The sequence below is a fragment of the Abramis brama genome (genome assembly GCF_963993115.1).
Source record: "Abramis brama genome assembly, chromosome: 21".
In the NCBI taxonomy this organism is placed as follows: domain Eukaryota; kingdom Metazoa; phylum Chordata; class Actinopteri; order Cypriniformes; family Leuciscidae; genus Abramis; species Abramis brama.
In genome coordinates, this window is record NC_139983.1 from 27,722,308 (window position 1) to 27,739,075 (window position 16,768).

The 16,768-nt window shown below is 36.1% G+C and overlaps 1 protein-coding gene across 1 annotated transcript; it reads left to right on the plus strand.

The window, feature by feature from the left end:
- The first annotated feature begins 2,146 nt into the window (after positions 1 to 2,146).
- cdan1 (codanin 1) lies at positions 2,147 to 15,911 on the plus strand. The gene is made up of 28 exons (XM_084096503.1): positions 2,147 to 2,260; positions 3,171 to 3,841; positions 5,647 to 5,838; positions 5,922 to 6,112; positions 6,699 to 6,818; positions 8,258 to 8,336; positions 8,421 to 8,541; positions 8,616 to 8,725; positions 8,841 to 8,930; positions 9,091 to 9,166; positions 9,253 to 9,458; positions 10,476 to 10,608; positions 10,694 to 10,837; positions 10,920 to 11,086; positions 11,163 to 11,244; positions 11,805 to 11,894; positions 12,022 to 12,076; positions 12,178 to 12,311; positions 12,404 to 12,507; positions 12,621 to 12,770; positions 12,849 to 12,912; positions 13,118 to 13,196; positions 13,321 to 13,529; positions 14,129 to 14,236; positions 14,355 to 14,418; positions 14,520 to 14,680; positions 15,086 to 15,193; positions 15,312 to 15,911. The coding sequence occupies exons 1-28, from the start codon at positions 2,183 to 2,185 to the stop codon at positions 15,405 to 15,407; spliced, it is 3,882 nt and encodes a 1,293-aa protein (XP_083952629.1). The 5' UTR covers positions 2,147 to 2,182; the 3' UTR covers positions 15,408 to 15,911.
- The last annotated feature ends 857 nt before the right edge of the window (positions 15,912 to 16,768 follow it).

Consider the following 16,768-nt stretch of genomic DNA (forward strand, 5'->3'; position numbering starts at 1 on the left):
CAGGAATTTATGCTTATTTATCTTTAGTTAATTTTGAAAGGGTGCTAACATGGTGCCTTAAGTATCTTTTCACTTTTACAGTTTATTATTAAATAATATATATTTTTAATAATCAAGTTTTTTCCCGGGCAGTTTAGTAGTGCATTAGCTACAGAATGCTGTGATATAATGAGCACTTAAATTGACCCTCTACTATTTCTACTCTGCGTGAGTTCGAAGTATGTTATTTTATTTATTTATTTTTTGTGCATACACTGTGATTGGTAAAAGGGCGCCTGAGGCTTAGGCTGTACTGAGAGAAAAGTGCAGGTTTATAATTTCTCAGGGGGAAGGGAAGCCTGTGTCCTCATTTGGACAAGCAAGGGCCTGTACAGCATTTCTATTATGTGGACCTTTAAGTTAATTTCTAGTGCAATCCTATGGGAAACACCCAGTGTACTTCCAGTATTTGTTGTAAACTGCCCACACACAGTAATAGATAGTTTACAATATAGTAAATATTCCCTAAACATATTGATTTAGATGTTTACACAATGTACGGATAAGAAGTTGTAACCAAACAGACATGAGGGAGACACACCTGTGCATGCAGTGCAAACAAGTTGAGCTTGTGTATTCTTATGACTAATCTTAATGTTTGTCCATGGTCTACATCAGGGATAATGGTTCTATTAATGGGTTTCCAGTTTTCCATATGGCAATAATTGTCTCCTGTTTTGTTTACTACACAAGTCGTTCCTTGTGGTTACAATATATTGTCTTCATAACATTCTAAACAGATGGCTATATGGACCAATAAATAGGTAACAGCGTTGTATTTATTTCAGCACTTAGAACTGTTCTGTTTATAGTCATAAAACCCAGAAGAGAATTACCACTTTTGAGAAACGAGCGAGATAAATTTAACTCTCAATACTCTTAGGTTTTTTTTAGAGCATTTTTTGACAAGATCTTGACCTAAGAAAAGGTTAACATTACTTGAAGAGACTGTCAGGTTTTCTATAGAATATATTGTATACAATGCTAACAACTTGCTAAATGGCTACAGTTTGTTTTAGATCATTTACAATGTTAAACTGTAATGTTAACCTCAGATCTGATTTTAATTAAGGAATCCATGATGAATTAGTCTTATGGTTTGGCTTATACAAATCATAACTTAACATCTCAATTGTCCTAAATACAGTGATTTAATGGATCTTTTTAAGGGTAAACAGTAAACACTATAATCAATTTTCCGCAAAAGAAAATGAGGCTAGACGTACAGGTTGTTCAAGGTTGTTATGAAACATCTGTTTGTCATAATGATAGACATTCAGGTCCAAAACTGGTGTGTGGAATATGGCCCTGAAGGTCATAGGGCACACAGTGTTGCCTAACAAAAAGAAAAAATTTTCCTCATTAGATGCCAGCAAAGCTCCACTGATACACACAGGATTTGTGATTTGCAGTACAGTAGTTTTTATCTCTCAAATATTACATGCACACACACACACAATTATTTTTATTACACTCATACAAAGCTCTGACATCCATACCAATACACCCACACAATATAGCTGCATAATGTATCCAATTGGCTCTGTAGATTTATAGTTAAATGGACCAGGGATTAAACATTTTGATTTATTAAAGGAAATGGAGGTTAAATAGTAAAATTTCAATAAAAATACACACTTTTGTCCCAAAGATTAAGCAGTTGGCATTAACACAGGCAAACTGATAAAAAAAAACAACTGAAAAACAAAACAAACCCATAAGGACTCACCAGGGTTAGAAGAGTTACAAACAAGTTTTACCAACAAACAAAAAATAAAAAAAAAACAAAAACAATCTGTATCTTAAATTTAAATGTTTCTGTAGGCCTATATTTGTTTAGAGAACAATTGATTTTTGTATGTATGTATACATACTGTATATATATACACACAGATAAATTGTTTTTTAAACCAATAAAGGCCTACAGAAACATTTAACTTTAATGTATATTTTTTAGACCCTATATGAAAAAGTTTTACTCAATAATCAAATGGAATGTACAAACCAACGCAAGTGTTCTCTGAACTTTTATTTTGAAGGACTGGCAATGTCTTCAGTGTTGTTGAGGTTTGCGCGCGTTGCACTGCTCAGCCAATCCCGCCCCTGACAAGAGGCACGTCACTCTCATGATACTCCGAGAAGAATGGCGGCTCTTTTGGAATCGTTACTACACAGTAAAGTGGAGTTAAGCGAGACAGTGCTCTGGCTCAAAGCACAACACGTAAGAGTTTACACCGCGCTCTCTCTCTAATGCTGTGTTTTTTCACTGTCACTGTGTAGCGGAGTGTATGAGTGATTGGTTTCCTGAAATTCAGTCAGCTAATCTATAGCTACGTTAGCAAACAACCATTAAAGAGTCGCATTATTTTATATGTGGGTATTTACAGTTTTGTTTTTAAGGTAAATGTAAGTTCTACATTTGGATGGTAACTGTTAACGCCACAAAACACGTTCGAGCAATAAAAGAGAACGTTGTCGTCATCAAGTTTCTTTTTGGTGGGAATTCTGGGAAATTACATAACTTATGTTTTGGGGGATGTAAATATTTCATAAATTAGCTATAACGTTACCTTGTTTTGTTTGTGATAATTTGAAAACAGAACATTCTCAGTATAATTGCATCATTGTAGTCTTACACAAAATTGTAGAAAAAAACTAAGGTATTTTAACTTACGAGGTATAATTGTGTTATTTTAGAATTATTTAAGTACAATTATGGTATTTATTAATTTTAATTAGGTTTTAATTTTTAATTAGCAGTTTTAGTCATTTTAGTACTTCATCTTAAAGTGATTAATTTCATTGAGATGCCATTGTCAAGGCAACATTTTTATTTATTTTGTTGTTTCAGCTTTATTTCAATTACTGAAACAAATAATAATATTTTTAGTTTCAGTTATGACAACACTAATAATATAATGTTAAACAGAGATAAATGGGTTGTATTTCACACATAAAGTTTTTATTTTATTTTTTTGTATTTCTTGTATTTCTTTTACTGAGAAATTACTTAAATTATTTTTAGATGGATAATTTAATGTAAAAAAAAAAGTTTCATTCGTTTTGCTCAATTTTAAAGTTTGTTCAAGTCTTTTCATGACTTAACTAGATGTTTCTTTTTGTTTCGGCAGGTTTGTGAATCCCAAGACTTTCTATTCAAGGTCAGCAGAGAGGAGTTTGTGCCTTTCCTTTTGAATTTTTTGCGAGAGCAGAGTAGTCAGACTTTGACCCATGGCCCCACCACACCCGCCAAGACCCCCAGCACCTCCAGATCTGTCAGGACTCAGCACTCTTCTGAGCGGAGAGGCAACAAATCCACGCCAGTCCAGGGTCTGCGCAGCGCCAGCCGAGTCCAGCTCTTCTCTCCTGCCCCATCTGCGTCCCCAGTGGGTGGGAGGAGTGAGCAGGAGACCTCATATACCAGCTCTCATTGTTTGAGTGGCGTCAGCGCCTTCAGCAGCCCTTCCTACAGCTCTGTCTGGAGCCCTTCTCCCCGCAACACACCCTCCGAGCGCCGCTCCGCCCAGCGTCCCAGTCTTGGCGACTTCATGACGTCACCCCCAGAGGTCCAGCCCAGCTCCTCCACACAGCAGCACAAAGGCCGCAGGAGGAGTGGGGGGTTTGGGGGGTGCGCGTCTGGCCGACAGACGGGAACTCGTGTTGCTGTGTCTGAGGAAGGAGGTGGCAGGAGGAGTAGAGGTGTAGCGAGGTTTGAACCAGTGTCGCCTCCAACACAGGTGCAGCTCAACTTCAATAATTTGGAAGACTTTCCTCCAGTGGGTGCCGCCCAGTCTTCACCAGTGTAAGTAATGAATCATACCTCTTTTCCAGAAAGATCGGTTCAAAAAAACGTACTGGTCTCGAACGGAGCCGGGGGACTGAGAGGTTGCTGCCGTTGTCTCGTTGAGCAGTCTAAAAACATTGCACTATATTACTCTTTATATCTAAATATAAAACTGTGCACGTGAGAGACCCTGCGTGCAAGAGAGCGAGTGAATCAACTGGTTTCAGTTTAAATGTAAATAAATAAAAAAGTCTACACATGTGCCGAATTCTTAGAATTTAATTCATATTAGGTTCAAATAGGTTTTTACCTCTTTCTAGCTCATTTATTGACAATAAAATAATGAAAAAATAGTCAAATATGTGTATTTATGTATGTTTATGTATACGAGTATATATTTATACTTTAGAATATATAATAAAAAGTGTTTGTGTATATATATATATATATATATATATATATATATATATATATATATATATATATATAATATACACACACACACTTTATTTTAATATATATAATATATTTACTATACATTTTATTTAATATTTATTAATATATATAAATATTTATATATTTATTATATAATACATTTAAAATGACAATTAATAGGTCATTTTCATTGCTATTTAAGTGAAACTACTGAACTTAAATATACAAGCTTGTTAAAGGAGAACTCCGGTCAATTTAAACATTGAGCTCATTTTTTTGTAAATTTGGAGTGCTGTCAATACAGAGAACAACGACAAAAATCGGTGTTGCCTACACCATGTTATCCTCTTTTTAAAATTTGCACCCTGTTGACTTCAATGGGGCAAGTTTTAAACCTGCTTTTAGCCTCTTAACATCCTTGATGTGTCATTACAAGTAATCGATTGTCGAGTTCACGCGCATAGGTTTAGTTACCTATGATCACGCGCGTGAACTCGACAATCGACTACTGTGGACTTCTCCTTTAAAAATGATCATTCAAGAAGAAAATTTCAGATGGCACTGTTTGTGGCACATTAGTATATATTAGTACACACCACCCATCTTGAGGAGTTTGCCCCCTCACATATACTAATGTGCCACAAACAGGACTTTAATATCACCAACCATTCCCATGTTATTACGGTGTATCCATATAAATGGCCCACCCTGTATATGTATATGTATATATATATATATATATATATATATATATATATATATATATATATATATATATATATATATATATATATATATATATATATATTTATATTTATTTATTTTTATTTATTTATTTATTTTTAAATATTTATATAATATTGATAATAAAATATTATATAAATTGAATATTTGATTTATGAATTAACTTTGTTAAACTAGTTTTGTTTTAAAATAGGTCAAATTAACTGATTGTCTTAGGAGACTTGTTTTCCCATTCCATTCACACAGTCTGCTTTTGTATACTTTTCAGTTTAGTTATTTTGAAGCGGTTTTGTTAATTTTTTCCAAGAAATAAAAAGACACACCAAAATTATAGAAATATGCCAAATTTAATTATAATATTATTACATTATAATATCAGGACAGTCGTTTCACCCTGACATTTTTACATTGTGCCTCCCAGAAGTGTTTTAATTGATTATACATCACAATAGGGAAGGAAAGATAAAGGCAATTTTCTTTTCTTTTTTACGTCATGACATTGACCCTGCTAATAAAACAATTCAGATCCTCTCTGTATTTTAATTTTGCATATTTCGAATGTTTTATTTAGTGATGCAAATGTGTATTCATTGCAATTTTATGAATATGAAAGATCAAATGAAACCTTTCTGCTGTTTTTCCAGAGCAACCAAACCTTCACGGAGAATTAACCCAACTCCTGTAAGTGCAGAGCGGCCTAACTGTAAACCTAAGAGCTGCTTCACGTCCACCCCGCTCAGCCTGCCTGAGAGCGTACCAGAGAGCGCTGGGGCCAAACTGACCGCTGCCAGTCCTCTCAGTCTGCAGGAAGAGAGAGAGCTGCTCAGGAGAGAAAGGTATGTTGGGTTATGTTGTGAGATTCAGTTTGAATTATATCTCTGTGGTTCTCTGTCATCATTTGCCGCCTCATCTTCTCTAGGTCTAAACTTGCCCAGCAGACCAGCTCCCCACTGACAACCACCCCCGCCATTTGTACCCCAACCAAAACAGTGCACAGGCAGGGATCAAAAGTGACCCCTGACCCCCAGTCACCTTGCCCTGACCCTGACAAAGTTACACAGAAATCAGAGTTGGATCTCTTAGCAGAGCTGTATTGTACCTGCATTTCAGGTAAGTGGCCTGCAGAGGGTGCTGTATACTGCGCTATTAATTTACAATTGATAAAAAAAAATCAGCAATGGGAAAAGTATATTTGGCAATGTGATGATTCACAGCTCAGCCAGTAAAGAAGCGACAGTAAAGACTTGTACATTTACAGAAGTACAAGTACAAATTTATTTTCTTTTGAACTTTATATTCCATCACAATAAATTAGAGTTTAAAATATATTAAAATAAAAAAGGAGTATAAATGCTAAATATAAAGTATAGCACCACAACTATAACGATAACAGCACAGAAAATTCACTTTCAGAATGAATTTTTCCAGCTGATGAACAATAAAAACATTGACAGCCAATCAGAATCCATCCTGCTTTAACGAGCTTGAGCAAAACAGCAGACGACAAATCTGCTGGGCACGTTTATAATAAACAGAGCGTTAATCGTTCGTTGGTGTGGATGCTAATATAGTTATGGTTATGTTTATAGTGTGAATGGGCCTTAAGACTCTTGCCAACCCTAAACTTTTAAATGATAGTTTACATATACATAAGCATGCTACATCTGTTTTAAGTTTTAATGCATTTTGCTTGTAGAGAATCTGGTTCCATGTGTTTTCCTGGAGCTGTTCTTCATGCTGCAGCTCCTGACATCTCGTGGTGTGTCCGTCTCTAAATCTACAGAGGCAGGAATCAGTGTGTGTGAAGACAGTCCAGGTGTGTCAATATTTAAAAACTTTCTTTAAAATTAATATTTAAAATTCTTTAAGGCTTCTGACTACACTTACATGTTAAATCATGCTGAAGAGATGTCATAAAGATGAGGCGTTTCATAATCCTGCTGTCAACACAAAGCTAGTAGAGTTCAGCTTTAAAAATGCATTACTCGTGCATTATTCTGCACTTGAAGCTAAATTAGCTAAAACATTTATATCAAATCCAATCCGCTTTATTTATATAGCACAATTTAAACAAACACAAGGTTTCCAAAGTGCTGTACACCACAACAATAAAAGACACAATAAGATAAAAAGATAAACACAATAAGATAAAAGTAATAGAATAAGATAAAACAACATACAATTATATAAGTAAAGTCAAATCAAATCAAATAAATAAATAAAATGCACTGCCCACACAACACATTTAAATCACATCAATCACGATAACCTGGTGTTAAAAGCCAGAGTAAAAAGATGGGTTTTAAGCAGAGATTTAAAATGAAACAGTGAGGAGGCTTGTCTGATGTGTAGTGGCAATACATTCCATAGTTTTGGAGCTGCAACAGCAAAAGCTCTTTCAAGCTCTCTCTTTTTTTTTTATATGTGACCCTGGACCACAAAACCAGTCACATTTTAAATTGAGATGTATACATTATCTGAAAGCTGAATAAATAAGCTTTCCATTGATGTATGGTCTGTTAGGATAGGACAATATTTGGCCGAGATACAACTATTGAAAATCTGGAATCTGAGGGTGCAAAAAAATGGAAACATTGAGAAATCACCTTTAAAGTTGTCCATTTATGTTTGCGATTGTGCTGCATTCACTCACAAAAATAAATGTTTTATATCTTTACAGTAGGACATTTACAAAATATCTTCATGGAACATGATCTTTACTTAATATCCTAATGATTTTGGGCATAAAAGAAAAATCGATAATTTTGACCCATACAATGTATTTTTGGCTATTGCCACAATTATACCCGTGCGACGTGACTGGTTTTGTGATCCAGGGTCACATTCACTTTTTGTATTTTTTTGCCTTTTTAAATTTACTGTGAAATAAATACTTGATTTATTTAACAGTACAATAGTATTATTGTAATAGTAATATTTAAATAATTGTATTATTGTTTGCATTTTTAATAATAAAATAAATATATTTTTATTAGTAATAATAATTACAATATAATTATTTTATATTATTATTATTATTATTATTATTATTATTATTATTATTATTGTTTTTGTTGTTGTCATATTGACTAGTCTCCATAATGGAATAGAACAAAAAAACAATATGATTTTCATGCAGGGGGATCTGTTGAACACGCCAGTTAGATATTTATTCTGGTTTTGAGGATGGTTCAATCTAAAAATGATTAATTTGGTCATGTCCTGGTTGTGTCCTGTTCATTTATGGTCTTGAAGAGGTGCTGGAGAAATCTTACCTGGGAAATGTCCACAACTGTGTGTATTTTTCCGTGAGAGTGTTGGAGAATCAGTTTGAGTAAGTCTGATTACAGTTTCATTACTGCTTACTGCTTCAGATCGGATTCCGCGTGCCTGACTTTCTGTCTTATCTGTTCGTCAGGTTGGTGTCACACCTGGACAAATGCACTCTGCGGCTTCTGTCTGAGAATGAGAGAGTGGCGACTTTCTCCCCATCCCTCAGAGATCGCCTGGCACAAGCTCAGGACAACTGCACAGCTAAAGTAAGCATTAGTTTAAAAGCAACCAATAAGTAACATTTGAAAGCTCATGCTGAATAATGTCCTCACTTCCTCAGGTGCTCCCCAGTCCACCCTTGTTCGTTCATTCAGTACCATTCCAGGCCGCCACAGATAACCGTTCCAATTTTATCAGCGATAGGGGCTTCCACACATTTAAAAAGCAGAGGTACACCGAACACCATAAAAATGTTTCAAATATGTGATGTTTCAGGTCATTTATCAGTTTTGTTGCCTTGATATATATATATAGGACATGTTATTTTTTTCTGCTTTTGTTGTAGGGATGTGTTTTACGGGCTGATCAGAGAATGGGAGGACTCTCATACGGAGCCTGGCTGGGATTTTGAGGCAGCATTAGGCAATAGAGTCAGGTGACTATTTTAAAAAAAAAAATGGTAGTGTTAAAAGGGACATTTTATAGTTAAAACTAATAGTATATTCTTTGCTCTTTTTATATGAATGATAAACATTTCCTCCTTCAATCATTTTGATTGTGATTCCAAATTAAAATGTTATAAATTATACCCACAGGATAATGGTCAGTCAGCTGACAGCAGCAGGAAGTCATTCTCACTTTGCCAGACTCTTCCAGAAGCAGCTGATCCAGGTGTGCCAAAGTGGCTGATTATTTTCACATTTCCTCTTATTCTCTCTCTGTCCCTTTTATATTCTCTCTGTCTCTTTTTTTTTTAGATGTGTAAGAGCCCTTGTGTGCTGGGCTCCTCCAGTGACGCTCCTGACGCTGATCTGCTGGGCATGCTGGGGGCAGACAGCCTGGGTCGCCTGAAGCGCCTGCAGCAGCGTCTGGTCCAGCCTCAGGGACTCATTGGTCCCTGCCCTCCACCTTCCTTTCCTGGCCATCAGGAGTTCTTCAAGAGCTTCCTTCAGACAGCCAGCTGGTAAATGTTGTATCCACCGGACTCATTGGGACTTTTAGATGTGCAATTGATGCTTTCATGATGTCATAATTTAAGCTTTGCAAGTCTTGCTCCAGCTGTATGAATTATTTTGAGTGCAGTTTACTTTTCTGTTGAAAAGGACAGTACTTATCGAAGTGCTTTTCCCATTGTTTAAATGGCAAATAGATATGTTTACATTTTAGCACAGCAAAATCACAGCTTGTATCAGGGTTCCCACGGGTCCTTGAAATCCTTGAAAGTTTGTGAATCTGAAAAAATGTTTTCAAGGCCCTGGAAAGTTTTTGAAAATAAACATACATAGAGAGTAGAGACAAGTCTTTGAAAGTGCTTGAATTTATTTTGTGCAATAAGTTTTCTGGAAAAAATTCCATATTCACTCCGGTCCCCTAATGTGTTATTTCGCCAACGCTTCACGGCCTATGCATACTAGCTTGCTTGATTTACACTAGTTAAGCGCATTTACGTTAAGTGTTTCCCGCATGAGGTACATTAAGTCCTTGAATTTGAGGGTATTGGACCTGGAAAGTCCTTGAAAGGTCCTTGAATTTGAAGTTAAGCAAGGTGTGGGAACCCTGTTGTATGCTGGACAAAAGCAATCAAGGACGCTTTCAAAATACTCACCAAGCTGCATTTATTTAATCAAAAAATACAGTAACATGACTATTGTGAAATATTAATACATTTGAACTGTTTTCTATTTGAATATATTTTAAAATGTAATTTATTTCTAGGATGGCAAAGCTTAATTTTTATATAATGCATCCTTTCTGAAAAGTTTTAATTTCTTTAAAAAAAAATTGCTGACCCTAAGCTTTTAAATGCTAAGCTAGTGTATACCTGCTTAAAGTACATTTTGTTAGCTGTTATGAGTACAGTATCATGGACGGTATTCTAAGCTGATTTTAATAGACTAAAAGTTACAAAACTCTTTAAGGTTTTTAAGGTTCTTGATGTGTTTTTGATGCTTGGCTCTAATTATGGTCATCTTTGTTCTAGCTGTCAGCTGAACCAGCACCTGAAAGATGGTCTGTGTCAGCAGCTGCTGAAGTTAGACGAGGTGTCCATCCTCGGTCCAGACGCCAGCCCTGCCCGGGGAGAGGAGACCGGTGATGGAGACATGGAGCAACAGGTTAGACCAGAAAGAAAAATATTCAACCACTCCAAAGTAAGGCTTTGAATGGGTTTAAAACACATTTTTGGGCTCTTTGTTTTAGGATGAGAAGCAACGTTTCTCCTCTGTGCTTCTCACGGCACGACTTCTGGCCAAGTTTTTGGGCTTCATCTCTTTTCTGCCTTACCAGACCTCTGAGCTGCCATCAAGAGACATACAGGACGCTGCAGTCACTCTGCGGAGCAAGGTACACAGGCCAGAATTTTTTATTTTGCCAGCAAGCTATGTCTTCTTTAGGACCTAATTTGTTTTCTTGTGTGTATTGTCAGAGTTCTCCAGTGCTGGATGTGTGTGCGGTGTTGAGAAGTTCAGTGTATCAGAGACGCACCATTCTGACAGTGCCCTGGATGGTGGAGTTCCTGTCCATGCTGGATTATATTGGCCCATTTCTGCCTTGTTACAGGACTGCTCTGTGCCTTTTGCTCCAGATCTACAAGTGAGTTTATCACATACACGTCAAAGATGATCTTTGTGTGATTGTGTTTTTAATCATGCTTATTTGTGTGTTTCAGGAGGATGGTATTGGGTCGAGGAGGGGAGCTGTGTTACATGAATCAGCTGCTCATGGTGGCAGTTTTGGGCTGGCTCTTCCAGGTGAGATGTCTCGCTTTCAGTGGGGCTGAAAAAAATCAAACACCAGGCAGAAAACTGTTGCAGATGGGCACCTCTAATGTGACCTGCTTTGTTTGCAATTAGACAAATGTACTTCTGACATCACACCACGCCATAATTTATTATATTGCATAATAAAGTTGCATTATTTAAAATAATAATAATTCCACATTGCTATATTATAATCATTTAAAAAGTTGTGACAACATGCAAGTCAAAAATGTAATCAAAATGCACCCAAATAGTGATCCGGATCCAGTTATATGGTCAAGGCCAGTGTGAATGCAAAGAGATTGCAGGGTTTGATAAAGAACTGCAGAGAATGGGCTAAACGGGACTTGTATCATTTTGATAGTCTGTTTCTGCATACACTGAAAATAAGTGCTGTTTCAATGTGTGTGTGGTTATTTTTTATTTTTTTTAAACATTTTGTAAAAGAGATGATGAACATTTATCAAATTGAAATTGACCAAATCATACAGCCTGGACAAAGAGGTGGGTTATGAGCCTGTCAAATCTTTCTGTTGCTGTCCCTATTTTAGATCCCAATCTTCCCAGAAGATCTCTTCTTCAGCACAGATCTAAAGGAAGAAATCAAGGAACTGGAGAATAATACAAGCTGTCAGGGGCTGGTTAGTGGAACACTGATCTTCTGCTCTGGATACATTTAGCCGTTTCCTTTTAAGGAGGGAAAGAAATGTTTATTTATCTTTTCATTTTCCTTTACAATGTGTATAATACTGTATATTTTCTTTTAAGGACACCCTACCATTAGTGGACCAACAGCTTCTCTTAACTTGCTGTCCATATTTAGGTGAGAGTGGACTGTTTGGAAAAAAATGTCTTACTAAGTTTCGGTTGGAATAAATTCCAGTTGAGGGTGATTTTGGTACCTTTACACCATTCATTTTGCAGGGGAGTTTCGTAAACTTCTTGCTGCTTTTGTGGCTGGTAGCATGTCCAAGAGCGGAGGCTTGATTCGCAAGATCACCCCCACATCTGCAGAACTGAGGGGACCCTCCACCACCCGTTCCCAACAGAAACTTCAGGTATCCTGCAAGCAAATGCCTTCCATCTGTTGAAGAATTGAGATCATGTCATCCATGTGTAGACGTCCATGTTTTTCCATGTGTTTTAACAGGTTGATTTGGAACAGGCCTTTTTTCACAACCAGCCCCCATCTCTCAGACGCACTGTAGAGTTTGTTGCGGAAAGAGTCGGTTCCAACTGCGTCAAACACATCAAGTCAGTCTCCCACCATTTTGTCAGTTTTTTTGGCTCTTTCTGCCTGTTAGTCCATGTAAATCAATTTGATTTCACGTTTCATCATTTCATATTTTCTTAACTCTATGTGGCAGGGCTACGCTTGTGTTGGAGCTTGTGAAGGGTGGAGAGAAAACTCTCAGAGATAGTTTGGGTTTGGTAGGAGTAAACACGGCCAAACTAAACGATTCTATCTGTGCTCAGCTGTGTGACGCAGGCATGCAGACTCTGGAGAGAGCCACCAGGTCAGCAGCTCTCTTCTCTCATTACATATACATCATGTTGTAGGACATGTTTTGGACTAGTCACATCTCCCATGATAGGTTCTGCAGTGAGAATGCCCCTGGAGCTGTCCGAGTTCTTCTTCCTCTGGAGACCTCTCCTTCTGTGAGTTAAACAGTCACTCTTCATTAATTCAATCCACTTAATACCATGAGATGCTCAATAACAGTGTTTGTCTTGGGTGGAAATTTGCTGTACAGTGATGCTCTTATTTGTCATCTCATTTTGTGGTTAATTTTAGAAAAAAGACTTCAGGATCATCATTTATTTACTTCGAGATATGATTCTTTTTTGTTGTTGTGTGTTTTAGGTCCTGACCACAGCTGAGAGCATCACCACTCGTTTGGCTACAGAAAAGGCTTGCAGCTGGCTGTCCTCCAACATCACAAGTAGTGAAGCCTAATTTTATTCACATTTTAAAATGACAGATTCTCCATTTAGACTTATTACATATTTTGTAGCCTTTTTTAATATAGGGATTAAAAAAAATTCCTGTATGAATGTCTCCCTTAGCACTGCTAAAGAGAGAGTGGAAGAGTGCGTTTGAGAGGGTGATTAAGAGTGTGCCCTCAACCTTCAATTTGGATGCTGAAGAGGGTGAGGGATCAAGCAAGAGTCAGCAGGTCCAGAGGAGTGCCTCAGGGCTCAGTGCTGGGTCCTCGTGTGTTTCAGGCTGCAACCATAAGGTTCCACTTGGATCAGAAGTCATAATTGAAGTTAAGGTAATTATTGGGAATTAGTAATCCAGACAAGTTGTAAAAAATTGTTAAAATGGATTCATTAAGAAGGATGGTTGATAAAATTTGTGAGAGAATTTGAGTGAGAAATCAAACGCATAATTCACACCAATAGTCAAATTTGCTAAACAATAAAATGTTTCTTTATTCTTGGACAAGGTCATTAGAAGTGTTGTAATTGTTAATCAAACTTAAGCTAATAAAAATTAAGTTTAGAAATTTAAGAAGTACTAAAGTGAATAAAACTAAATACAAATATTAAAAACAACTAATACAAATTCAAATACAAATGCACTTAAATACTTGCACTAAAATTAAATTGAAAACTGAATATCTATAAAGGCTAATTCAAAATATGATTAAATACTATAATAGTATATAAATAATACTGTTTACCAATGAAAATGGCTATCAGTAGAATTTGGAATTAAAAAATTGGAAATCATTGTAATTAATGTTCAGCAGTATCATGAACTTTGGCCAATTAATTAGCCTGGACTAGACAGCAATAAGCAAACCTAAGGTAATTTACAGTAATTTTCAATTGTGGGTCAGATCTCAAATAATTTTGTCTCATGTTTCAGGAGGTTCTGAGTGTGTCTGTAGGACCCAGGTCTGATGAGGAGGTTTTCACTGTTCATCAGATTGAGTCTCTGCTGGACAGAGTGGGACAAACACTTGGATGCCGAAAAGTAATCAGACCCCCCCATACTACTTCAGTGTACTAACATCATTCAATGTTTTTAATTCTTTATTTAGAACGGTTTACCTTTCTTACAAATTCTCTCCTGTGTCCTGGTATTTTTCTAGCTCCTCGCTCCTGTGGTCGAGCAGATGCTGTTGCGTTGTACTGTTCAGATGGCCTGCAAACTTGGTGAGAGAACAATTAATGCAAAACTGAGAACGGTACATGAAGTCAATTCTGAAAGTGATTAATACCCTAATGTGTCTGTTTGTGTTTGTTTCCATGTACAGTATCTGGGGAGCTTCCTCTGGTGTTTTCAGCCGAGGGGAACAAGAGACCTGCTCTTCTGGAAAAGTTTTTAATTCTGTGGACTCGGAGTCCCTCTCCACCTCTGCACCTTCTCTACAGTGAACCCACCCTGACTGCAATTTCCACTGCCACAGATAGTGAGGTAAAACCACTGATCACTTGTTGATGCAGTTTTGCCGAGCTGTTACATTCTTAACCTGTGTGCATTTTTTATTTTTTATTTAACAGTGTTATTTTAATTCTAGTTTTAGTAACTTTGTAATGTGCTTTTGACAATTTTTTTTTTAAAATGTATTTTTGTATAACACTAATTTTAGTATTTTAGCACTTAAACATATTTTTTTATATATGTTTAAATTTGACTAATTTAAATGACTAAATTTCTAATTTATATTTAAGTTGACATTTTTGTATATTTAATATTTATACTCCATTTATTTTTTAGCTATATTTTGATTACTGAGAACCATTTTTTTTATAGGTTTAGTTTTAGGTGACGACAACAACAGTGTTGATTTAAACATTGGTTTATCCTTTAATCCTACAGAGGAATGACTACCTGTTCCTGATAAGACAGCTAATAGAGAGAGGTCTTTTAGGAGAGAAGGAAGTGGGCACCAACTGGCCAAAGTTGTCAGCGTTATCTTGGCCAGAGGTAATTGCTTCTTACATATGCTGTTCATTCATTATTTTAGAGACAACAAAACATGATTTTCTGAGGCTGGAATTCTCACAAATTGCTCTCTGATGGCTTTTCTCATTTGCTGTTGTAGGAGTCGGTAGAGAAGTTTCAGCAGCTCTCCCTGACCACCCAGTTCCCAGTGCCTTCACTGCCAAACCACAGGGACATACTGCAGGTCTCTCAATGACCACTAGGGGGACACGTGTCGACATTACCAACTCTACGCATGAATCCCAGCCAAACACTATTGGATGAATAGGCAATGAGTTATGCATATTTGAACAAAAGAAAGAATGTTTAAACCTACAATATATATGATTTTAAAAATATTTTAAAGTCTGATTTATTGTTAGTTGCAAGGAGAATATTTGCTGCTCAAAAATGCTGAGTTGATAGACCAGTCATTGATTATAAATCTTCAAAACATTTTGAGAGAAATTTTAACAGGGTTTTGCCAGTTTTCATACAGCCTTGCAGTCGAACATGATAAAGACCATTCACTGTGCTTCTTTGTCATGAAATTCTATTTATTTATTTTAAGTGTTTGTAAATGTTTTTCTGCTTGTTGGTGAGTTGGTTTGTATGCATTTCTTAGTCTATATTTGTGAAAAATTTGCACTTTGTTCATGTTGGACAATTGTATCTGTTTAATTCTAAACCTGTCTAAAGTAATAAAATGTGATATTGTGAACATGCGTGAGTTTTTCTTTTTGTTCACATTTCTCATACGGTTTATAGCAAAGTTAGAGTCCATATGCAGGGCTGCACCTCTTACAAAATACATGACAGACAACTTTAAAAAAGGGTAAAGTCATGGAAATTAATACATTAAAGGTATAGTTTACCCAAAAATGAAAAATCTGTCTTTTACTCACCCTCAAGTTGATCCAAACCTGCATGAAGTTCTTTCTTCTGTTGAAAATAAAGGAATATATTTTGAAGAATATGGGTAACCAAACAGTTGCTGGTCCCCATTGACTTCCGTAGTATCGGAAAAAAATATTATGGGTGGTGTCATTAAAATACAACAAGTCAATGGGGATAAGAAACTATGGTTGCCTACATTCTTCAAAATACTGTATAGTTTGTGTTCAGCAGGCTTGGAATAACTTGTGGGTGAATAAGTAATGACAGAATTTTCTTTTTTGGCTGAACTATCTCTTTAAGTCAAGGAGAAGTCTGGACATTTTTTATAGTGGATATTCATACTTATTTACTCTCGGCTTTAAAATACGTCATCAGGTATATCTATATTGCTCTATGTGAGTGCAATATCTCTGTCAGATTATGAATTTTTCCCTTAATCAGTAGTCCTAATAACAGAAAGTCATAGAAAATTATTGGTCAAATGCCGCTATTGCTTCAGAAATCATTCTAATATGCTTATTTGGTTCTCAAACATTTTATATTTAAGAGTTGTGCCACTTAATTTTGAACAGCATTCAAAAGAAAAGCATTTATTTGAAATGGAAATATTTTGTAATTGTATAAATGTCTTTGTCACTTTTTTTCAATTTAATGCTTCCTTGCTGAATAAAAATATTGATT